The sequence below is a fragment of the Sinohyriopsis cumingii genome, chromosome 18, assembly GCF_028554795.1.
Source record: "Sinohyriopsis cumingii isolate HCF-2022 chromosome 18, ASM2855479v2, whole genome shotgun sequence".
NCBI lineage: Eukaryota > Metazoa > Mollusca > Bivalvia > Unionida > Unionidae > Sinohyriopsis > Sinohyriopsis cumingii.
In genome coordinates, this window is record NC_142978.1 from 43374127 (window position 1) to 43401613 (window position 27487).

General features: G+C 36.2%; 1 protein-coding gene across 1 annotated transcript; it reads right to left on the minus strand.

Moving 5' to 3' along the window:
* Nucleotides 1–427: 427 nt before the first annotated feature.
* LOC149776507 (uncharacterized) lies at nucleotides 428–27487 on the minus strand. The gene is made up of 7 exons (XM_089940947.1): nucleotides 27266–27487; nucleotides 16720–16995; nucleotides 14272–14367; nucleotides 8885–9256; nucleotides 5605–5801; nucleotides 2411–2558; nucleotides 428–986 (listed from the first exon to the last, which is right to left on the minus strand). Exons 1-7 carry the CDS (start codon nucleotides 27315–27317, stop codon nucleotides 898–900), a joined length of 1230 nt encoding a protein of 409 aa, XP_089797073.1. The 5' UTR covers nucleotides 27318–27487; the 3' UTR covers nucleotides 428–897.

The following is a 27487-nucleotide window of genomic DNA, read 5'->3' on the forward strand; positions in this document are numbered from 1 at the left end:
TAAATCTTTATCATGGCAACTTATGACACCTAGTTGGTTTGTAAAAACAAAATTAAATGGGATTGGGTAAAGTGTATGCAAAATGTACCAAGAATTTTTCTCTCCTGTTTTTGTAATTACTGATGATTCCGCTCGGCTACATTGCAAATACGGAATGCTAGTGGGGTAGCAAGACTGATCATCCATTGTGCTACTGAAAGTCAGATTTTTATTAAGCTAAAACAGACCGAGACGCTAACTTCTGCAAGTCCATTAGGAATAGAACGGAATATAAATTAATCTCCACAAACGGGCTTAGATGTCACAGTTGTGCCTATTCAGTTCTACCATGTGCTTATTAATTGCTTGACTCTTTTTAAGACCAGCTGACACACAGCTAGCAGAAGACGTATTGGAATCAAGGAAAACAAATGAGATAATGCTTAGATTAGTAAGGAAGTTTTTAATAACTGTCTGTGAAGTTTATTTTGAATTAATGATCTATGCCTCTTAAATTCAGTGTCAATTAGTGATCTCTGCCTGTGAAACTGAGTGTAAATTGGCCTCATATCCCCAATAACTATATACTCCATAAGTGCCAGAAAGACAACGATGCCACTGAAATAGACTCAGAATACATAAACTTTCACAAGGTAGCAAGGTTAATAATTTTAGTACGCACTGTGCTTTCACATGCCATCAAAAATCAATACAAGAGATATCCAATTAGTTTCTGATAGTAAAAGCAGGACATTGTATTTGAAATCTTGTCGCCGAAAGTACAATTTGAATTACATCTGTCCATAACATCCTGTCCATATTTCATCCATTCCTGTTTTGGGCTTATTCAAATTTCGTGTTCATCTCTACATTACCCATACAGCTGGATGTTCAGATTTTCTATCTATCCTTGTTGGATTATACCTCCATGCTGATTCGTCTCACAAATAAAGCAAGTAGAGTACAGAGAACACCCAGTGGCTTCACTAAAATAGCTGTACTTACTTCTGTAAAATGAGAAGACATCAATGTTTTAATGAAAATATTTCAGAAGTAATTTAAGAATAAAATCAGACTTCAAAAGAACTACGTTATCTTGATAATTGATGCTACAATTTAAAGTATTACAGGTCAGATGAGCTAATTAACAATCAGAAGAAGTTGACACAATAATTGTGTTGTTCGGTATGTCTGGTCATTTGTCTATAAACGCATAATACAAATCGTCCTTTTCAATATGGTCAGTTTTAAACATCTTTTTAAAATTAAATTCTACTTGAATAATCTAGGTCGATCAAGGAAAAGTTTTTATTTTCCTTGCTCATAATAGCACGTTTAAATTACTAATGTTCAGGTACTACATAACGGAGATAAATAAGGGTATATATTTATCTTTTAAATCAAAGAAGACCTTGTGCGTTTTCTTTAATTTTTTCTTATCAAATTGAGATTTTTGATATCTTGTGGAATGTAGATTCCCAAAATATTGATGTTCTCACCCCTATTGCATTTATTTCTTCAAATGCCATCATGAATGCTTCATGGAGCTGCATCTAAAATATAATAATCCAAATGGCTTGGAAAATGAATTTACGGTGTGTTGTTCACGTTCGCTTCAATAAGATCAGAAGAATTCATACTCTTTAAAGTTAAGGCTCTTGTAATGGTAAAACTGCTGCCATTTGCACAGAGGGTGTAGTATCCAACATGCTGATGTCAGGTCATTTACCGTGTCAGTAATTTGCTTGCATGCTTCACAGCCTGTATTTTGTGTTCTTCTATTTCTTACTGAATTCACTCAAACTATCTTAATCCGTAAAATGACCTTCAAAAATATTCAGGCAGGTTACTGCTAAAGAGGCGGAGACTTCTTATTACTGATAAAGAGTCTGGTACTGCTAGATCAGCCATGTTGTCGCATTTATATACCAACTAGCTACTGTCATAAAGGTGAATTACTACCAAAGCTACCGAAAACAAACCATACCGTAAACAGACTATTCGGAGGTGAAATCAATATTAACTATGTTTTACTGACAAATGTCTGATCGTTTTGCCAATATATTTACATTTGCTTGCTTTCAGCTATTAGCATCTATGAAAATCAAAGAATAAACTATCGAAATTGAAAAACTTAACATTCTTTGGAGTAAATTAGCTTGAAATTCTTGACCAATGTTACTGAAATCTTGTGGAAGGACAATATCAAGTGAGTCAAATATAATTTGCAGATTTTAGCTATTCTAAATTTAGGAACAATACAAACATTGCAGTTTCAAACAATTCGCTTTGCTATCATAGAAACATTTCATCTTTCCAAAAGGATATATATATATATATATATATATATATATATATATATATATATATATATATATATATATATAGTGTTATTGGTAATAATAAATGTCATTAAACTAGTGATAGTAACCTTTCTTGTAGAGCCGCACAGAACGCGTGTAGCTATGGTTACCAGAGAAATATTCCACAAGAAACTCTGTATGAAAGTGGATGTCCTGAACCAACTCAATGATCAAGGTGGTCGTGACTGTTGCTGTTCCATTCTCATGAGTAACATACTACAATACAGAAAGCAACGAACCTAACGTCATGAACAAAGAAGATAAGGAGATTAAACCGGCTGTAAAAATTACCTACTAAGTTATTACACATTTTCTTTCGTTTGTAATGAAGAATATACCAACCTGGAAGTTTAGTTCCAAATAAAATTTAAAAACAAAATCACAGAAAACGATTTATTGCTGGTATGTGAAAAATGATTGGACGAGAAAACAATTCATTGGCAATGGTAGAATGGTCATTGGATTAGAAAATGAACTTGTATTGCTAGCGAAGCTTGAACATTCTTTCAAAATTAATATTCAGCGTACCATATATAATGGAAGACAGATTTTGTTAGAGTTGATATTTTTTGAAGAAAAAAATCCAACAAAAATATATTTAGTATTACTCGAATAAAAAAGTATTATTATTACATTTTTGTCCTATTTCATTTTAACATATCGATATTCTTCACTCTGTTCTGAATATGATGATGAAAAGTATAGTCATTATTTCCAGTAAAATATGAGGCTGAAGTTGGCCTAAGACGCTTATCTGGCTGACATCTACCATATTAAAATCTCTAATGGAAGTACATCAGTTGGTCATGACGAAAATACGACATGGGGCAATTTGTTTTGGGAACGTTTTTTAGTTATAGCGCTGCATATTGCTTATGACATGAAACCAATGTTTCAAAATTTCTGTATTATATTACATAGTTATCCATACTTAATGGCACGTCATCATTTGTCCAATGAATGTATACCAGGATGATTTCTGCCAATGTTTGTTAAATTCGGATCAGCGGTATTTTCAGATAAAAATGTTTACATCTGTTTTAATTTCTCGTAACAGCGATCTGTATCATCGGCCTCAATCTAAGTGACATTCACACTAGGAAGTTATCAGATTTGTTCATTCTGTTAAGTGAATTTTTTTTATAGAACTTTAAAAGATTTCTGGTAATTGTTTGTTAGCAGAATCACTATTGATGTAAGATCGGTATTACTAGTAGAAACTTTCAAACCCTTCTTCGAGGATACTTTCATTCTGATCACGTTGATCAGTGATTGATTTTGTAAAGAGGATTTTCCATTGTTAGGAATAATTTTTTGGTTGATCGGCATTGTTCCTTAAAATTTGAAAGCTCTTTATGGAGGATGCTATTCGCCAAGTTTGGTTAAAAATGGCCAAGTGGTTTTTGAAGAGCTGCAAATAGCAAAACTTTACGGACTTGCAACCGAAAAAAGGGAAGGTGAGCTAATATGGCAAATATGTTGGAATCATTTCGCAAACTATTGTGTAAATTGAAGTCTACGAAAGGTTTTGTGAGATAGAACTTACTAACACCCATTTGGAAATATGCACACTATGAATCAGAAGACCTGTACTTGAGGGCATGATTGCTTGTCCAGTCCGTTACATGTATACACAATGAAACAGATGACCAGTACTCGAAGGCATGATTGCCTGTCTAATCCGCTGTATGCATACAAACTGTGAAGCAGATGACCTGTATTCGAGGGCATGATTATATACCCATTCCGTTTGTGGATGACTGCATTTAATTCAAATTGTACATTCCAAAATGTATACAGCAAAGCTATTACATAATATTTTGAGATTACTTCACTGTTTCTGTTGAATATTTGATGTGCTTATTGGCTCAATATTGGCAACAGGTATTTAGAAAAAATATACAGCAAATGCTTTCTTGTCTTGAGATATTCACCTCTACAAAATATTTTTCATCAAACCATTCAAAATTTAAAGTTAGCACGTTATGTGCAGCAAGCAAGTGCAGGAAAAGTTTAACCCAAACATCACACCTATTCTGGCCAATGTTGGCAGATAGCCACGTGATATGTATAAGGTATAAACTCTTAGGGCAATGGCACACCATCCTTCAACTGCCAACATTGGGAACGCAATGTTTAATGGTTGTAATGCCAACGTAAGAAGCTGTGTGGGCCTATTGTTGGGTCAAGGTTTTCCAAGTTTAATGATTTCTACCCCCCAAACAAAAGCATGCCCTTGAAATTCATATATATATATATATATATATATATATATATATATATATATATATATATATATATATATATATATATATATAATTACTGTACAATTTCTGAAATATTTTCATATTGTATCAGCAAGTAGGTTTGTTTTATTGATTTCAGAAATTGATATTCACTGAAACTAGATAGCATAGTTTTATTTGAGGATGGCATGGTTGGGATGGTGAATTCTGACTCTGTATTTAACAAGATTGCAATTAAATCCAGGTTTTTATATATACTTAACTGTGGATTTTTATAGGTTAATTGTGGATTTTTATCGTTTTTCCGATCATTGCACACACGAATTCCTTCACAATGTCACAACTCAATGGCCTTAAGCTAAGTAACAAAGAAACCAAAACCAACAATTAATTGATTTACCAAAATGCAAATTTAAAATTTAAAAAATCCCAAAATAATATTATAAATAAAATCCCAAATTATCCTCAAATTTACACCACAAGTCCGATAAACGTGTTTTGAATGAATTCCATTATTAAATGTGTTGATGTGTTAGTAGCCTTGAATGTAATAATGTTCCAACAGTCTTGATGCATCACAATGCTGTAACTCAGACTGTTCTTGAATGAATTCGTTATAATCCCAAAGTTGTGTTTTATTTAAAAGAAATTAGCAAGCACATTATAAATCCAATGAATAATTTAAATAAATTTATCGCCTCAAATTAGAAATGAACACAGCGAAAAGTTGAAAGGCAATGTTCAAATGCTTACATTATCTGAAAGTAGGATCGACTGTTCGTGCACGTAGTGAGGTAAGCTATGTCATATGTTGTTTGCTAAATGACCCATATAACCTACAATCATGGACAAGAGTTCAACACACAATATGATAACAAATGATATCATATACGAGGGTCAAACATCATTTATCTCTTTGACCCCGTCTGGGTGTCCTATTTAGAAACAGGATATTTTAGGCAACTTACAGAAAGATGGAAAAGAATAATGTGGCAGACTCAATCGTGCATACTTACATTACAACGTGCTATAAGAGTACCATATATGGAATTGTGGGTTTTGTTTCCTGGGTAAATGATAAAGGTATCAGAGCCATCGACCCATTTGATGTATCTACAGTCCAAGGAACGTATACTGTGGAGTCTGCATGTCAGTTCTATTTTCCGGTAATTGACAGGTGCATATACATTGTCACATTCTATTTCAGGAACCACTTATAAAGGAAGAAAAACGAATATATTAGGCAACAAACATGATTAAGATTTATGGCAAACACTAATGCAATATTTTTGAATTTGTCATGGAAAAGACGGCTCGTGTAATTCTTCCAAATGAACTGACAGAGTGTTTTTTGTTTAAAGGCTGAAGCTACACTCTGAAAGGGAACAGGTAACCGCCTATCTGAAGTAATGTACCAAAATCATTCGTTTACTTGAAGTTTTACTACAACACAAGTAAACACCTTCCACCTACTTGAAAAATCGTTATTTCGATGTAGCGTATGATTTCTACCCCTCATGCAGCTAAGACTGGTTTTAAACTTCTGTCTTTAAGGTATGTATTTAAAGAGTATATATAAAATACATGGGTGCTGCTAACACGTTTCAGTCTAATCTTATGAAGTGAACATAAAGTGTTGCCAATATAAAGAAACGGAATTTCAAAATATTTATTGATTTATAACCATCACAATCATGGTCGCATGCATCTAGATAATCTTTGCAAGCCATGTCGACTTCATTTCACATCCATCCTTTTAATAGAAAATCAACTGACACAGTGCTCAACACTGACAAATCGATGAAAATACATTATACGAGGATCCAATTACTTTACTTGCCAAATTTATAAAAGAAGATATCTGGGAGTTGTGTGCACAGTTTTCCAGTTTAATCCATTAAGACAGGGTTTTCTCTCAAGTGACGGCATGTAAACATGATGAATACCTACCATGTTACAAGGCGGGTTCCGTAATTGGTCGAATGAGTTTGCATGTTGTGAGCAGTGACTCTTCCAACAAGAGATAACTTGTTCAAAACAGTTTCAACTGGATAAATGAAAAGAGTCAATAGCAAATGAAAGGTCGATCAATGACTTTTGACTATAGCAAAGATGGTAACCAGTTCTGTTGACACGCTGTGTGCCAACAGATCAGGGTCCGTAAGAGGCCAGTGGTGAATATGAAATCAGAAAATCCTGTGATAATTATGTTAGTAAAGCATGAACTGAAATTTCACTAGCCTTTACAACCCTATTAAAATTTCATTTCCCTGCCTGATATAATGCAATCCACGTTTTCTTGATATTTTGATCTTCTATCAAGCGTTTTCAACCTCTATTTGAATTGCCAACAAATTTTATGACTGTACCCAATGGACAGAACATGGGAGCGAAATGATTATGAAATAGGGATTGTTATACGAAAAATATACGTTACCAATTTGTGTTATGTTAACAGATGCACTAATGTGTCTTAAGTGCAGAGTTGTGGAAATCTTTCAATTCTAATGCAATTGTTCCATTTAAAACAAGGTACTGCATGCTCTTGGGCATGTTGTAAAATTCTGACAGTTCTAGCGGGTGTTATTCATACCTACTAACATAGGTCATTGTAGCTCACAGCACGTGATTTGTTTATAGTATTAGACTGGTTCCAGTTTTTCTGTTCCTTAGACACAACCATGCCCCTAAACAATATGAAAACTGCTGACTGTCCGTAGAACCTAGCTTCAAAATAATTTGGATTGATTAATGAAACATGAGGTTTGATTGCATGTCATGGAAGCATGATAGTTCCCTTGCTAGATCGTCAAATGTGGAATCCAGAGGTCGCAGGTTCAAAACTGCATTGCAATCCAGCCCATACTGAACTTTTTTTAGTCATCCACTTAACATGTCTATGCGTATGAAGTAATATAGGTAACATGACATGTATATCAGCTGCATACAGAGCAAACGTATCTACTAGGTCAAGTAGACACTTCTTTATTGTCCCAGCAAGAAGGCAAGGTTGACTCAGGAAATTGTTGACCAGTGGGTCTCATTAAATTTAATCTTTTGTATGTGACTTTGAAAAAATTACCTTTTCTAATTTGGATTTATGATGACGTTGACCTCTGGCCCCAAATTCAATCTGATCATGCTCAAGAAATACTGCGTATGCAAGCTCTCGAATATGGAATTCAAGTTCTAGGAAAATTGGAATTCGAACTTTTAAAACACAAGTTTTACTTTCAGTTGAAGTATTTATGTCAGCAAATAATAGTTTTCAACGAAATGCATCTGAATCTAACTGAACGTACATTTTAAAGAAAAATAGTGTTTTCGAATTCATGCACTTTTCGAGGTAACCACTACAATTTAAACATTTGGTATTATTATGTCAACTTTGCAAAACAAGCTAACATTGATTTGTATATATGAAGATAAAATCTTTTAATCCTGAAGCAGTTTGCCTAGAGCTCATTTACAGACACTGAAGCAGACACGTTTACCAAATCTGCTTTTAATTCACACTGTCATGGAATCTATCTTTCATTGTTCAGTACTGGTCTCAGAACTGCATTCTGATTTTGCAGGTATCTCACTTTTCACCATTGTTTCGATTCATTTCATTTTCGCTAATTCTGAGTGTAAAAGAGTGATAACTGTAAGCGACATAGTGTGTCTCAAGAAAGGTTGGCTTGAATGAAAAATCAAATGCATGAAGTGCAAAAGACAACACCGAATTTTAGACAAAACATAGCCGCAACTACAATAATTGTGAAATTGTATGTGTGTTTACCGAATTACATTGAGTTCATTCTTGTTTCTCTCTGCATTCATTCTACATTCTTTTCCACTTCATTTTCGTTTAGCAGGTAAACGAATACCTTGCAAAGTCTGTACCATTACAGACCTCAATCTGAACAACATTAAATGATATTTGGGGAACTTTTCTCTTTAGTTAGCTTTCCCTGGGAAACATTTGTATCCAAAAATTAAAGAAGTGGCATTTCTTTTTGCCTCTTTTGCATTAGAATCTGCCTATTACATTCCAGCTGCCTCGCTTGGCACTCAGCATTAAGAGGTTAGTGTTAGGACTTGTCAACCGGGTATCAGGATAATGTGACTGGGTGGGACTTCCTGCTACATGTCTGCGGCATGATGCCTCAGTGCTAGACATCACTATAAACTTTCACATTGCAGGCATTGTAGCAATATGACTGAAACATTGTAAAGTTACGTTAAAAATCCAGATATCACACACACACACGCACGCACACACACACACACACATTACATTTTGCATCATACCTGCAAAGACCTTCAGTTTAAACCCTGCATATTTATCAGGGAATTGTTTTCTTGGAATTCCTCCCGAACACTCGATTGTCTGCGTATCATCTATATCTGCACTCAAAGACAACACTTTTTTAAGACTTCCTTTAAAAGACGGCCTGTTGCCTACAAAAGATTTCTCCACGTTAGGTTCAACAGGTTGTGAATCATTATTGAACTTTAGAGTCATTTTTGGGTTAGGATTACTGCCTTCAGCGATGCAGGTAACTTCATAATCTCCTTCCTCTACTTCATGGACCTCACTGTTTTGTAAGGTTTGTGTTTCAGAGTGCATTTTACGATCCATCGTGATAGATAGGAGATGAATGGCTACTTTTTCTACAGGATCTGCAAGATTAAGGAAGAAAAAATAGTTTACACAAATAGTAAGGACCTTTCGACACATTTGTATAAATTGTAACATGACAGTCACTAAGATATTAACCTGTGATAACCCCACCATGTGAGAAAACACTGCTAATTGACAATTCTCCTAGCTAACCGTAACCACAATATGACAGCATTTTTACGTGAATTGAAGGCTTTTCTTGCGAAACATTTTCCACTATATTAGAAAGATAAGGAAGTACTAACGGTTTTAATTACTGTATTCATGCTGTACATTTGCCAGTAGTGTGTAAGCATCATGAATCTGTATAGTGATCTAGACAGATACAAGCTAATCACTACAAACATTGTTAGCCCGGCTTGAGAGTGTGCAGCGTTAGTTAGAAGTTAAAATAAACAAAGGCTTTCTGACCTTTGGTTTCGTAAGAAAAGTTGCGAGTAGCTTCCGGTGGGTCGGTGGCTCTTACCGGGATTTTCCCGAGTTCTTTCTCCACAAATTATAATGGATGCCATGTATAGCCTATCATGTGCTAGTAAAAGGCGTTGAACCCAAAACAATAACAACCTTTGGTGTTATGTTAGCGAAGTTCAGTGCAATCAACATAATGACATGCATTCTGGGATTCAGGTGAGAGGCTATAATGCAGAGTTTGCTAAAATGTATACTGTGTTATGTCTGTGGTGTGTACATCTCTAGAGAGGTTGTTTGTAAATAATTATCAGCAAATTGTCAGAGATTTCCATAGGTTTTCAAGGTGTATTTTGACGCACAGTAAGTGACCCTTCTCTATAAGCTACTTTGTTAAATACTATTGTTAAGTGTTATTTGATCGACACGATTTTATTTCCATATGTTTAATTATTAATTATATTATAACAGTTTGTAAATAAAACAATCCTCTACTGAAAAAAGGGATTTGGTCTCCCTTTTTGTTATTTGCATTTCCTTATATACATCTGAAGAAATTCATGGACATATCAAGGATAAAATGTTTAGGAAATTAATGTAATGTTTTTGACGTCAACCCATAAAATTCAACTATTTAAGTTTGTGTATACATGAAATTCTACAGTACTGACAACTGCTCAAACCGGTCTGATCTCAGTGAAGATTATAAACTCCTACATCAGTGTGGCAATAGTTTAAATCGGCTATGTACCCACCATAGAAGTGAGTATTATATCTATCCTCAGCTTGATCTGCCAGCTGTTGACCAATATAGATCTAGATTTGACTGGCCTTTTGAACCAAGTGTGCAATTACTTGACAGTAACAGAGATGTAAAACTTTATTAACGGGTATGTTAATTGGTTACGGGGTGGGTAGGTGGGATGGAATTATCATATAACTCAATGCATTACAGGATCAACCAACAGATGTTAACCTTTCAAGATTCTCTTTCACACAGGAAGAGTACTCAGTTCCATTTCTTGAACCAATCAGTATCTTCTCGATACTGTAATCCAACATGGCATTCAAGGCATTGGCAAATCTACGACATTTAGATGTTTAAACCTAATAATGCTCGAATAAAATAATACAATGTTGCAGTGGCACTTCGTCCTATAACTCAACAGTAAAAACAACCAGCACTGTGTTTCATAATATTACAGCACTGTGTTTCATAATATTACACACGCACATGTATGTGTTGTGTTATTGATACTTAGGGTCCAAACAAAGATTTTTCACTAGCATAATTACGCACAACCGTCCAATTGGCTTGATAACAATCAGAATCTTTATCATCGTCAATATCGGAGTAAGAGAAGAAATATATATCCAGTCATCACACACTCGATTAATTTGGATGAAGTCAAAATCACAAAAAAAACCCAACTTAAATGGAAATTCCCTATAAAAGAAATTGCCACTATTTTCATCCAAATTGGCATCATATCACTGGCATCACATGCAATATTATTAACGTCTACCATTTTCATATCAACTCATTATCATGGTGGTGGTGGTAAGAGATAAAACTCATTATGATTATGTAAAGCGTACTTGTTGCTATTGCATTACCTTTACATTTCCGCGACCCTATGTTGCCAGTCCAAGCTAAGTATTTCCACTTCCTATTAGCATTAAAAGGCCACAGCTACAATAGTTGCAAAGAAGGTGATCCCATGCTGACTCCTTAGTCATGATCATAATATGGAATGCCCTCCTCTTCTGACTTAAACATCAAGGAGAGGATATCAGAACGAAGTAGGTGTGAGGTGAGAATATTTGCAAGCATAACAGGTATGCATTACACAATTAAAATTAAATTTATCTCTTACCACCACGGTCACTACTAATGCATTACCTGCTTCTACAGCATTGTTGAATTTACCAGTTAGGAGTGAGAGTGATGAACCAACAGGTCTGATATAAAATTAAAGTTCTATAACCTTACATTCACTACAAATGGATTGGATCTAGGTTCAACACGTTTGATATTGCATCAATCACTAAATATTCCACATTTTGCATTGTAGACCCTGGATGTAGAATGCTCCATAGCCTAAATGATGCAGTTGGCAGTTGTGTTCGAAATCTGGTCTTGAAAGATTCGTTGCTGAAGATATGCCATACGTGATGGCAGAGTAACTACGAGCTGTAGTGGAAGAGAGATCCTCTGTGCTAAAACAGAAGTTTCCTCTTCCGTGGTAATCTCATACACTAATCTACCAACAGGTTGAATATGTTACTGCACAATGCTTAGGGGACACATGGTAGATACCAAGATGAGCTGAGCAGTAGAGATCCTGCATTGGTGGACCACTTTCTTAAGACTAACATAAAAGGACAGCTTATTGTTCATTTTTACAGTTAACCAAGGATCTTCACCACAGTTAGAAAGTTGACTCTGCTACCGATTGGTGTCGTGACGTTTGTTTAAGGATCACGTGATCCATTATGGACAAATTGTGCGCCAGGATGTTCCAGTAGTGGTAAAGTGGGACTTTTGCCGTTTCTAGCCCCTTTGGGTCCCTGACACAGACCATAGATTCTACCCCCATTACTTTTTAGCCCATATGTGACAATGCATATTTAGCAATTAAATTGTCAAATTGTTAGCTTACAGTACCGATCGATACACACTACAAACCCAAGCAATGACTGAATTTACTGTAGCAGCAACTCTTTGATCGATAACCAGTTTTCTGTTGTTAGTTGCGTCAGTGATATTCATAGCTCATAAGAACATAGTGCACAAATCAGAGCAGATCATCCCTAAATTCGGTGAGAAACAAGTTGTCTTTTATTTACTTTAGCGATATTTATCTCGGCCTGCCAATAAAAATTCAAAGCGAAATCATGATACGCAAACCGAATTTGCTCAGGTTATTACAGAATCTGCCAAAAGTGCAGGATATACAAGATTACTTTTGGCGAATATGCTGGAAATAGTCTATTGGTGTATTGTAATATTGGCCTCGTTATGGGAGAGGATATCACGTATTATACCAGACAATTTCATAATGCCAAATAGGAGAAGTTTCATTCAGCTTGTCAACACAGGGATTGGTAATTGGGAGACAACCTAGTCATTGTTGGGATAAAATGTGAAAATGAGAGTCTGTTTGATGGTTGTAAGGTCAATATCGGTTGTATTTGAATCTGATCCACGTGATATCAATCGACCATAATCCTCACATGAATCCATGCTTAGAAATAGTTGTTTGTCAAACAATTTAGAGATCCAATTCAGACAAGCACAGCTTAAAAAAACAAGTTTCCTTTCATGTTAAAGAAACTACCATGGTATAACAAATGGCAAAAAGCAGATCGTTTCACAAATTATTTTGAAGGAATTCATGGAAGTTTCTAACGGTGGCATTATATTCCGAAATGACTGTAACGTCAAAAGTGTAACAGATAAACTGGGCTCGCTTTATCAACTGAATGCATCGTGCAGATTTATCAAAGAGGCACAAAAGATAGTATGTGTATCCTCAGAGACAGGTAAATTGACAAAATCGGAAGTGACCTTAGAAATGGAAGGAAATGGACTCGGGAGATTTATGAAAAACAAATTTAAAAATATCTGCAGATTATTGTGCATGAAAGAGTACACATGCAGGAGAGAAATACCTCGACCACTGGGTCTGAAGCGATTGAAAGTTTTGATGATGTTAGTGAGACTTGTTCTATCTGCAATGATGAGGAGGATATCTAAAAGCGGACTAATTAAACTAATGATTTGGGGCCATTAATACAGACACGACATCCGAAAACACTAATCTTCAATGGATAAACGAACAGTATTATAACGATGCGAAGAACGGTAACGCAAACACCGAGAGCAATCTTAGACACTGTTAGTAAAAACATCGAAGAAGAAACTATTAAGGAAGTTGACAAGTGTTTTTGAAATTTGATGTTATTGGATTTCAGCGCAAAGAGCGTGGCCCATCTCTGGCTGGCTCAGTACTTTGTTGTGATGGGCCATTTGAGTTTATATTGGTTGATGAGTCACTGGAATTTATTTTATTCTCGTTTGCAGATGATTTTTATGATACCAAAGATAACGAGCTATTTTAACTGAGAAAAACTTATTTAAAACTTCCTGTTACCGTAAAGTCGTATAATGGACTCCGTGAGATTAACTATCCACTGACCTTTAAAACTGTTGTACAAACCTGGTGCAGAAAAGCTGATAATATAGCAGCGACAGGTACACCATAACGGTGTTTCCACAAAGTTCTGTATGTGCATATTTTATGACTGTGACTTTGACCCCAAGGCGACAGGGGTGGACAACTATCTAACAGAATGAATTGCTTTAGCCTTATGATTCATCCTTAGAAACAAATTAATCCGCGGGTTTAGAAAACATAATCGAATACAATGTTTACCCCAAACATCGATGCAAAATGTTAAATTAAAACCGTAAGCAAACCTTAAACTGTAGACGTCAACATTAACTGTTATGTCTTCATTCCCACAAATATCGGCCTAACAATAACTCATCCTGGTAAGCTGACATCTAGGTTTATACTATTCTATGTCTCTCAATACTTACGTACGACTATGAATCGAACTTCTTTAGAACTGAGTAGTGTGAAGTTGCTGTCTTCGTTTTCACAAACGAATTTTCCATCATCATCATCGACTACACCTTGAAAGGAACAACAAGACTAAAATAAGATATCAGTAGCAAAACTACACAATCAGACTCCTTTCGTAGCACTTTATTTCATCCGATTTAATTAGTCCATTAACCGAACAATATCCAAAATAATCTTTACACTAATAAAGGATGGATCTGAGTTTCAAGATCATAAAGATGCACACATAGGGTATAAAAACGGACGAACTAAGTTTACGAGTGTTTCAAACTAATGAAGATGGCGATCCCATCTTATAAAATGGGAGTCGAGCTTGAACAATTAGGAGTACCAAGACTAAATATTTAAAATGATATTTTTATTATATATTGTTTCTTTTATTTGATGCTTTCACACTTGTACCCGAAGAATAAATTATAATATTCTCAAAGAAGGTAAAAGCTGTAAAGGCCCAAAATAAAAGATACGCAACGTTCAAGTACTAATGTGAAAACCAAGAATCCCACAATCTTGGGTACTGATGATCTACTGTCGGAAAGGTAGTTCCATGAATTAAAGATAAGACCGTTTTTTTTTCACTGCAGAGAGTTAAAACCATCTACTTATTCTAACTTGAAAAAATTTCAAATTCGCAACTGTGGCAGGGACATTGGATGTAAAATTGGCACGGTTTTCATTTAGGAGAATCTAGACACTACTGGAAGGTAGGTAAAGACTCCATGTTGATAAGTCATCCCTGTAAAAGAACTAGTGACAAGATTTTCAATATGTTCATTCATATACCATATTTGAGGTCAGAGAGGCACCATTTTCATTCAGGACTAACAATATATTATAAGTAGGTGTATGATGCAAACCCATCTTGATATGACTATATGTTCAGTTACAGTAGGAATAAGAACATTTTTACAACAAAGTTGACGTGTCAGCAATATTGGACATCAGATCAGCACCATTTATGTTTAGGTCTAACTAGACATCATGAAACGTATCTTAGTGAAAGCTGCTTTTTTAAAATAAAACCATGCATTCAGAAGTAGCAATATGAAAGTTTTCAAGATAATGCTGCAATGACATGTTGCATGTCTGGACAGTTTCAACTAGACCTTGTGATGAATGTGTGTATATAACGTTTCATCGCAAGCCTGCAAGTAATTTAGGAGTGCAAACAACAACAAACATGTGCCTACAGACATATGAACATCAGGCAAGAGTCCATCCCATAAACGTTTCTTGTCTACGATCAGTAAAGTAAATCTGGGTAGTTGCTCAATTTTTGTTTACATTACCATTGTTATCCAGCTATGTTAGTTCATGTCATGGTTTCCAATCTCAAGGTACCAGTTTTAAAGTCAAGAACAGAGATATGATTGTTACGGATTTTATTTTTTAGCTTTTGTGCATATGGTGAAACATTATAGGGTTGGTGTAATTAATATATGGTACGTCACGTTACTAGAACCACGCTTGTTTCCGCTGGTCTGACAAGAAACACAATAAAGTTGAATCTATTGCCATGCATGTGGGTAATAACAAATCCGTACAATATGTTATGAATATAACAATGTGCCAACAGCTGACAGTAGCTTGTAAGGCTGGCTGGGAAAAGAAGGCACATTAGTATATATACATTTTTAATGGTTTATAGCCAAATATAAATTTACATAAAATAACAGATGTTGTGATGGCTCATCGATTTCTGGGTCAGTAAAAGTATTTACCAGTATCAGCAACAAGCTGAAATAAACTAGTTGCAACATAATAAAGTTAAAATGCTTAATTGCTGTAAAAACACCCATGTAAAGTTTCTCAAACATAACCGTTTTTCTCGTTTATTTGTTTGTCTTGTCTATGTTTTGTATTTGCCTTTGAAAAAGACTCTTAGTAAGATGTCCTGTTTGTTGTCAGGTTATTGCATATATATATATATATATATATATATATATATATATATATATATATATATATATATATATATGTATGTATCTTAACCTTTGATCAGACTGAAGTTGCTGCATTTTTCAGTGAATTAATAAAACAGTTAAGCATGGAAATTAACATTCAGATTTCTAAAGATTTCTTGCTTTAGTAGTTTGTGATTGAATTAGTATAAATATAACAAGCAGTGAAAGTAACAATCTAATTTCTTTTCAAAAAGTGATTGGGTGGATTTCATACATGAAATAGAAAACTACTTATTAAAAGAATTGGTTTGTCCCTTTTCACAAAGAGAACATTATAACAACAACTTTATTCTGCCACATCTATCTATATTTGTATACTGTGATACATGTGGGATACTTAGGAGAATATATATATATATATATATATATATATATATATATATATATATATATATATATATATATATATATATATATATATATATATATATATCTTACTGAAAATTTTCAACTTGAATGAATAATTGGTATCACTATTTTCTGAGATTCCATGTTGAATGTCGTATTTTGTTTTATCTGCTCCGTCATCCAAGTAAAATCCAGTGGTTATCTTGTGTATTGTTCCATTATTCGCAACATGCTTCCAGCTGACCTTCTTTGAGATGTACTCTAACACATTTCTTGTGTTCCCTTGGCAATCCAGCACAACAGCCTCCTGACGCTTTGCTTCCACTTGTGTCGGGTTCACTGTCAACAAAATGTCTAATGCCAATCCTGAAATCAAATCAAACATTAAAAATACATCAAAAATATAATATCCATTGCACTATCAACCAATGTTTTATATTTTACAAATGTAAATTGCGCATTACCGCAATGTCGACAGCTCATTACATAACATATAATATTTATCATAAAGTTAAGAAGTGTATTCTGGCTTACTTGTCTCAGTTTCCTTTGCCCATGGGAAACTTTGCCATTCATGTATTGAAAGCAGGGATTTCACTGACACTACACAATGTCATCACTGGATAGTAATTTTACACGGTGGCCTACATAATTTATTGATCATCTCCCTGCCTGAAAATGGAACACTTTCGAGTAAGACAAAATCTGTTTTGTTTTTTCTTATTATTATTTCCATATAACCTATCAATGCTGAATCCAGAGTTACTGACCTTGTTTATGTAAAAATTAGAGTGCAAAAACCTTGTATATTAGATAAAGGACAATAAACAGTGATCAGCACCTTCCTTGCCATAGTCACATAAGCACATGAGAGAGTTACCTAAATTCATTCTGTAATGATCTGATTTGATAAGACTACATGAGTGTCTTTGAGTATGTGGGACATTAAAGTGGCCTTGGCAATATCAATTTACGGTGATAAGCCCTTCTGCGAGATTGATAATGGGAGAGATTTCCAAATACATGTCGCCAGGAACACAGTGAACTTCAATTTGGTTAAGATCAAGTACAAAAAATTATTCACAGCAAGTAACGAATTAGAAAATCCCAACAAACAATGAAAATTAAATATACATAACACAGGTAAGAAAGCATGTCATTTCCACATTCATTAAGACTTCAAGATCATTTGTTTATAATCGTTTGTTCTTGCGAAGGGTGCGTAGCATAAATTTCAAGGGAAGTATCATCAGAAAATTACATCGCAAGTGAGTCGAAATTGTTCGCTGTATAGCTGAGATACAAAAGCATCAGTAAATACCGTAGCACGGAATCTTTTGCAACCCTAGTATGTACTTATGTCGAATGGAAAACTTTCTGTTGGTGGATTGATAACCAGCTTTCAAGTTATGATATAAGTTTACTAGAAATGGTTTCAACTGATTTGCTGATTAAATTTTGCAAAAGCAATTCTATTTCTTCAACTATATTATTACTATTTTTAACTAATTTCATACGTATTAAAACAAAATAGCAATCAATGGTGTGCACGGCGAGGATTTGATACTTTCACAATTATTTAAGTGATTGCAAAAGACTATTTATTGCAATCGCCGTTGAGATAAGATAGTGTTTGAATACAATGTAATGTATTCTCATTGAGGTAAATTATAATTTGTATTAAAATATAATCATCGACTAAAATTAGCTATGTAATATGTTGTTTTCAAAATGACCTTTACACTTTGTAATCATGGACGAACACACAATAGATATACATTGCACACTTATATCACTGTAAGCTAAGTTCAATGCGAGTCTAAAAAGACAAAATGGTTTGGGATTCTGATGCATGAAAATTACTGCCACGCTTCTGCTAAGCCGGCTTGAATATTTGTGTCAAACAATGGTTTGAGGTCCTTTATGTAATGCGATACATGAAAAAGGACAATGAATAAGGTAAATAAACTGAAACAACTTCATAAAATGCCCTGATGAAGGCCTATGCATGCTATACTATGTGCAGCAAAGAAATGTTGAGTAAAGCAAAAGAATTATGATCTAACAGTAACAGTTCTTTGAATGACATTATAACCACTTCCTAGTCATGTAGATATCACGCACTGTATTCAAAACGAAGAGCGCACATGTGTACGTCTTCACTCTCCAAATTAATTTTTCAGGATGTTTCAATTTGATTTTTTTAAAAAAAGAACTAGTACGTTCTATTCTAGAATCCATATCTTTGCAACCAGCTTAAAGTGTAAAACATTACAGCCAGGAACATTTCGTGGAAGGTGTAAAATATTAAACACCGAATCCTTAGCTGGGAAGTGTACAACGTTACACTCATGAACCTTAGTTCAGACGTGTACAACATCACACCCATGAACCTTAGCTGGAAAGTGTAAAGCATCACACATATGAACCTTAGCTGGAAAGTGTAAGACGTCATACATATGTACCTTAGCTTGAGCGTGTAAAACATCACACCAAAGAACCTTTGCTGGGACGTGTAAAACATCACACCCAAGGACCTCAGCTGGCACGTGTAAAACATCACATCCATCAACTTAAGCTGGAAAGTGTAAAATATCAAATCCATGAACCTTACATGGGAATTGTAAAACATCACACCAATGAACCTTAACTGGAAAGTGTAAAAAATCACACAAATGAACCTTAGCTGGGACGTGTAAAACATCAAACCAATGAACTTTAGCTGGGACGTGTAGAACATCAAATCCATGAACATTAGCTGGGAAGTGTAAAACATCACACTAATGAACTTTAGCTGGCACGTGTAAAACATCACACCCAAGAACCTCAGCTGGGAAGTGCAAAACATCACACCAATCAACCTTAGCTGGAAAGTGTAAAACATCACACCAATGAACCTTAGCTGGGAAGTGTAAAACATCACACCAATGAACCTTAGCTGGGACGTGTAAAACACCATACCCATGAACCTTAGATGGGAAAAGTCAAACATCATACCCATAAAACTTAGCTAGGAAGTGTAGAACATCATACCAATGAACTTATCTGGGAATTGTAAAACATCACACCAATGAAACTTAGCTGGGAAGTGTAAAACATTACATCAATGAACCTTAGCTGGGAAGTGTAAAACATCACACCAATGAACCTTAGCTGGGACGTGTAAAATATCACACCCATTAACTTAAGCTGGAAAGTGTAAAATATCAAATCTATGAACCTTAGATGGGAAGTGTAAAACGTTACACCAATGAACCTTAACTGGGAAGTGTAAAACATCACAGCAATGAACCTTAGCTGAGAAGAGTAAAACATCACACCAATAAACTTTAACTGGGACGTGTAGAACATCATACCCTTGAAACTTAGCTGGGACGTGTAAAACATCAAATCCACGAACCTTAGATGGGAAGTGTAAAACATCACACCAATGAACCTTAGCTGGGACGTGTAAAACCCCATACCCATGAATCTTAGCTGGGAAAAGTCAAACATCATACCCATAAAACTTAGCTAGGAAGTGTAGAACATCACACCAATGAACTTATCTGGGAATTGTAAAACATCACACCAATGAAACTTAGCTGAGAAGTGTAGAACAACACATCAATGAACCTTAGCTGGGAAGTGTAAAACATCACACCAATGAACCTTAGCTGGGACGTGTAAAATATCACACCCATTAACTTAAGCTGGAAAGTGTAAAATATCAAATCTATGAACCTTAGATGGGAAGTGTAAAACATTACAGCAATGAGCCTTAACTGGGAAGTGTAAAACATCACAGCAATGAACCTTAGCTGAGAAGAGTAAAACATCACACCAATAAACTTTAACTGGGACGTGTAGAACATCATACCCTTGAAACATAGCTGGGACGTGTAAAACATCAAATCCACGAACCTTAGATGGGAAGTGTAAAACATCACACCAATGAACCTTAGCTGGGACGTGTAAAACCCCATACCCATGAACCTTAGCTGGGAAAAGTCAAGCATCATACACATGAACCTAAGCCGGGAAGTATAGAACATCACACCAATGAACTTATCTGGGAAGTCCAAAACATCACACCAATGAAACGTAGCTGGAAAGTGTAAAACATTACACCAATGAACATTAGCTGGGAAGTGTAAAACATCACACCAATGAACTTTACTGGCATGTGTAGAACATCAAACATATGAACCTCAGCTGGGAAGTGCAAAAAATCACACCAATGAACCTTAGCTGGGACGTGTAAAACACAATACCCATGAACCTTAGCTGGGAAAAGTCAAATATCATACCCATGAACCTTAGCTAGGAAGTGTAGAACATCACACCAATAAACTTATCTGGGAACTGTTAAACATCACACCAATAAACCTTAGCTGAGAAGTGTAAAACATCACACCCAAGAACCTCAGCTGGCACGTGTAAAACATCACACACATTAACTTAAGCTGGAAAGTGTAAAATATCAAATCTATGAAACATAGATGGGAAGTGTAAAACATCACACCAATGAACCGTAACTGGGAAGTGTAAAAAATGACACCAATGAACTTTAGCTGGGACGTGTAGAACATCATACCCATGAAACATAGCTGGGACGTGTAAAACATCACACCAATGAACCTCAGCTGGGAAGTGCAAAACATCACACCACTGAACCTTAGCTGGAAAGTGTAAAACATCACACCCATGAACCTTAGCTGGGAATTGTAAAACATGACACGAATGAACCTTAGCTGGGAAGTGTAAAACATCACACCAATGAACCTTAGCTGGGACGTGTAAAACATCACACCAGTGAACCTTAGCTGGGACGAGTAAAACACAACACCCATGAACCTAAGCTGGGAAAAGTCAAACATCATACCCATGAACCTTAGCTAGGAAGTGTAGAACATCACGCCAATGAACGTATCTGGGAATTGTAAAACATCATAGCAATGAACCTTAGCTGGGAAGTGTAAAACATCACACCAATGAACCATAGCTGGGAAAAGTAAAACATCACACCAATGAACTTAAACTGGGACGTGTAGAACATCATACCCATGAAACTTAATTGGGACGTGTAAAACATCAAATCCACGAACCCTAGATGGGAAGTGTAAAACATCACACCAATGAACCTTAGCTGGGACTTGTAAAACACCATACCCATGAACCTTAGCTGGGAAAGGTCAAGCATCATACACATGAACCTAAGCTGGGAAGTATAGAACATCACACCAATGAACTTATCTGGGAAGTCCAAAACATCACACCAATGAAACTTAGCTGGAAAGTGTAAAACATTATGCCAATGAACATTAGCTGGGAAGTGTAAAACATCACACCCATGAACCTCAGCTGGGAAGTGCAAAACATCACAACAATGAACCTTAACTGGGAAGTGCAAAACATCACACCAACGAATCTTAACTGGGAAGTGTAAAACATCACAAACAAGGACCTCAGCTGACACGTGTAAAACATCACATCCATCAACTTAAGCTGGAAAGTGTAAAATATCAAATCCATGAACCTTAGATGGGAATTGAAAAACATCACACCAATGAACCTTAACTGGAAAGTGTAAAAAATCACACAAATGAACCTTAGCTGGGACGTGTAAAACATCAAACCAATGAACTTTAGCTGGGACGTGTAGAACATTAAATCCATGAACATTAGCTGGGAAGTGTAAAACATCACACTAATGAACTTTAGCTGGCACGTGTAAAACATCACACCCAAGAACCTCAGCTGGCAAGTGCAAAACATCACACCAATGAACCTTAGCTGGAAAGTGTAAAACATCTCACCAGTGAACCTTAGCTGGGAAGTGTAAAACATCTCACCAGTGAACCTTAGCTGGGAAGTGTAAAACATCACACCAATGAACCTTAGCTGGGACGTGTAAAACATCATACCCATGAACCTTAGCTGGGAAAAGTCAAACATCATACCCATAAAACTTAGCTAGGAAGTGTAGAACATCACACCAATGAACTTATCTGGGAATTGTAAGACATCACACCAATGAAACTTAGCTGGGAAGTGTAAAACATCACATCAATGAACCTTAGCTGGGAAGTGTAAAACATCACACCAATGAACCTTAGCTGGGACGTGTAAAATATCACACCCATTAACTTAAGCTGGAAAGTGTAAAATATCAAATCTATGAACCTTAGATGGGAAGTGTAAAACATTACAGCAATGAACCTTAACTGGGAAGTGTAAAACATCACAGCAATGAACCTTAGCTGAGAAGAGTAAAACATCACACCAATAAACTTTAACTGGGACGTGTAGAACATCATACCCTTGAAACTTAGCTGGGACGTGTAAAACATCAAATCCACGAACCTTAGATGGGAAGTGTAAAACATCACACCAATGAACCTTAGCTGGGACGTGTAAAACCCCATACCCATGAACCTTAGCTGGGAAAAGTCAAGCATCATACACATGAACCTAAGCTGGGAAGTATAGAACATCACACCAATGAACTTATCTGGGAAGTCCAAAACATCACACCAATGAAACTTAGCTGGAAAGTGTAAAACATTACACCAATGAACATTAGCTGGGAAGTGTAAAACATCACACCAATGAACTTTAGCCGGCACGTGTAGAACATCAAACATATGAACCTCAGCTGGGAAGTGCAAAAAATCACACCAATGAACCTTAGCTGGGACGTGTAAAACACAATACCCATGAACCTTAGCTCTGAAAAGTCAAATATCATACTCATGAACCTTAGCTAGGAAGTGTAGAACATCACACCAATAAACTTATCTGGGAACTGTTAAACATCACACCAATAAACCTTAGCTGAGAAGTGTAAAACATCACACCCAAGAACCTCAGCTGGCACGTGTAAAACATCACACACATTAACTTAAGCTGGAAAGTGTAAAATATCAAATCTATGAAACATAGATGGGAAGTGTAAAACATCACACCAATGAACCGTAACTGGGAAGTGTAAAAAATGACACCAATGAACTTTAGCTGGGACGTGTAGAACATCATACCCATGAAACATAGCTGGGACGTGTAAAACATCACACCAATGAACCTCAGCTGGGAAGTGCAAAACATCACACCACTGAACCTTAGCTGGAAAGTGTAAAACATCACACCCATGAACCTTAGCTGGGAATTGTAAAACATGACACGAATGAACCTTAGCTGGGAAGTGTAAAACATCACACCAATGAACCTTAGCTGGGACGTGTAAAACATCACACCAGTGAACCTTAGCTGGGACGAGTAAAACACAACACCCATGAACCTAAGCTGGGAAAAGTCAAACATCATACCCATGAACCTTAGCTAGGAAGTGTAGAACATCACGCCAATGAACGTATCTGGGAATTGTAAAACATCACAGCAATGAACCTTAGCTGGGAAGTGTAAAACATCACACCAATGAACCATAGCTGGGAAAAGTAAAACATCACACCAATGAACTTAAACTGGGACGTGTAGAACATCATACCCATGAAACTTAATTGGGACGTGTAAAACATCAAATCCACGAACCCTAGATGGGAAGTGTAAAACATCACACCAATGAACCTTAGCTGGGACTTGTAAAACACCATACCCATGAACCTTAGCTGGGAAAAGTCAAGCATCATACACATGAACCTTAGCTGGGAAGTATAGAACATCACACCAATGAACTTATCTGGGAAGTCCAAAACATCACACCAATGAAACTTAGCTGGAAAGTGTAAAACATTACACCAATGAACATTAGCTGGGAAGTGTAAAACATCACACCCATGAACCTCAGCTGGGAAGTGCAAAACATCACACCAGTGAACCTTAACTGGGAAGTGTAAAACATCACACCAATGAACCTTAGCTGGGACGTGTAAAACACCATACCCATGAACCTTAGCTGGGAAAAGTCAAGCATCATACACATGAACCTTAGCTGGGAAGTATAGAACATCACACCAATGAACTTATCTGGGAAGTCCAAAACATCACACCAATGAAACTTAGCTGGAAAGTGTAAAACATTACACCAATGAACATTAGCTGGGAAGTGTAAAACATCACACCCATGAACCTCAGCTGGGAAGTGCAAAACATCACACCAGTGAACCTTAACTGGGAAGTGTAAAACATCACGCCAATGAACCTTAGCTGGGAAATGTAAAACATCACACCAATGAACCTTAACTGGGAAGTGTAAAACATTACACCATTGAACCTATGCTGGGAAATGTAAAACATCACAACCATGAACATTAGCTGGGAAGTTAAAACATCACACCAATGTACCCTAGCTGGGACGTGTAATACATTACACCAATGAACCTTTGCTGGGAAGTGTAAAACATCATACCCATGAATATCAGCTGGGAAGTGTAAAACATCTCACCATCGAACCTTAGCTGGGAAATGTAAAACATTACACCAATGAACCTTAGCTGGGACGTGTAAACTATCACACCAATGAACCTTAGCTTCGAAGTGTAAAACATCACACCAATGAACCTTAGCTGGGAAGTGTAAAACATCACACCCATAGATGGGACGTGTAAAACATCAAATCCATGAACCTTAGCTGGGAAGTGTAAAACATCACACCCATGAACCTAAGCTGGAAAGTACAAAACATCACACCCATGAACCTAAGCTAGAAAGTACAAAACATCCCACCCATGAACTTTAGCTGGGAAGTGACAAGCATCGCACCCATGTACCTTAGCTGGAAAGCGTAAAACGTCACAACCCGAAGCCTTAGCGCAAAAGTGTTAAAACATCACACCTATGAAATTTTGTTGGAAAGTTTAGATGTCATACCCAGACCCCTTAGCTGGGAAGTGTAAAACATCATACCCAGAGCTCCTAGCTGGGAAGTATTAAACATCACACCCTGAAGCCTTAATTCAGAAATATAAAACATCACACCCATGAACCTTAGCTGGAAAGTGTATAACATCAGACCTATGAACCTTAGCTTGGACGTGTAAAACGTCATACCCATGAACCTTAGGTCGAAATTATGACACATAACACCCATGAACGTCGGAAGTGTAAAACATCACGCCCAGAATCCATAGCTGGGAAGTGTAAAACATCACATCCTGAAGCCTTAGCTCAGAAGTATAAAGCATCACACCTATGAAACTGTATTGGAAAATGTACAACATTACACCCAGAATCCATATCTGGGAAGTGTAAAACATCACACCAATTAACCTTAGGTCGGAAGTGTAAAACATCACACCCATGAACCTTATGTAGGAAGTGTAAAATATCACACCCATGAACCTTAGATCGGAAGTGTAAAACATTACACAAAGAACCCTAGCTGGGAAGTTTAAACATCCCACCCCGAAGCCGAAGCATAGCTCAGAAGTGTTAAACATCACACCTATGATGTTGTTGTTGTTGTTGTTGTGCGGTTTAACGCCATATTTCAGCACACGATAGGCTATACATGGCGGACAGTAATAATGGTGGAGGAAGAACCCGAGAATACCCCAGAAAGAACCACCGACCCACGAGAAGCTACTGGCAAGCTTTCTCACATACCCATATTGGCTGAATCAGAGACTGGAACCGGCGCAGACAGATATGAGATGGCATTGATCCGTAACGGAGAGCGCTTTAGACCACTCGGCCACTCGGGGCCACCACACCTATGAAACTGTGTTGGAAAGTGTAAAACATCAAACCCATAATCCTTATCTGGGAAGTGTAAAACATCACATCCAGTAACCTTATCTTGGAAGTGTAAAAGATCACATCGAGAAACCCTAGCTGTCAAGTGTAAAACATCGCACCCATGAACCTTTGCTGGACGTGTAAAACATCACACCAATTCATAGCACGAATCATCACAGGGCAATCACAAGGTCTTGACAAAAGATATCGAAGATTCGTTTGAAAAAAGTTCCTAATAATCCGCAAATGAAAATAAATTTTCTTTTATATTCATTCCTTGTGACAATACGTCTGTTTCCGTACAATCTATAAAAATATCGAAAGCTTGAAGGTCAGTGATTGTTATTTTTCAGGATCTGACGTATTCAATTTCGATGGCAGAAACCGCATGGAAAAATCAATAAAATGAAAAGAAATTTTACAAACGACAAATAAATCTTTTATTCTGACAATACATACATTTCTTTCACTAAAAGATGATAAAATATTATTATCATCACGGGAGTGTCGTGATATTTGCCTCCAAGTCAAACTAATAACAATTAAATTTAAAATACATACAGAATTTTTCTGCTTGTTAAACAGTCGGGTAGGTTCTTTCCGCTTTCTTTATTAGATTGGATATTATATACAGTATGCGCAGGTAAAATAGGCAAATTACTTGACCTTGAAAACAAACTAAGAAAGGTCTTGAAGAAAAGGACGGCATGAATTAAAGGCAGGCAACTAAAAACGATTTGATCTATATAAAAAAATGACATGTCAGGTATAATCAAAAGGGCAGACAACTGCATAATCATCATCATCATCATCATCATCATCAATAACAACAAAAATATCGTCATCGTCATCAACATCATCATTAGTTTCATTAACAGAAGTAGCAAAATCATTAGCATTTCAACACATATCCCAATGGAATATTCTAACACAGTTTTTATAAAGTTAAGATCGTACTTACCAAGTTCTGAAAACATCGCGAAATAAGCAAGAATAAAAAATCTGACTGCCATTTTCCTAGTTGGTTATATTTCGTTAAGCGAAGTATTTACTAAGTGGTTCATGTGATTGTTTTTCCTTCTCTGTTATCAATGCGATCTGTACGTGATTTCACCGGTACTGATATCAGTAATTCGACATATATGCCTGCATTGGCTATACGTCTTCAAATTAGAAAGCAAAG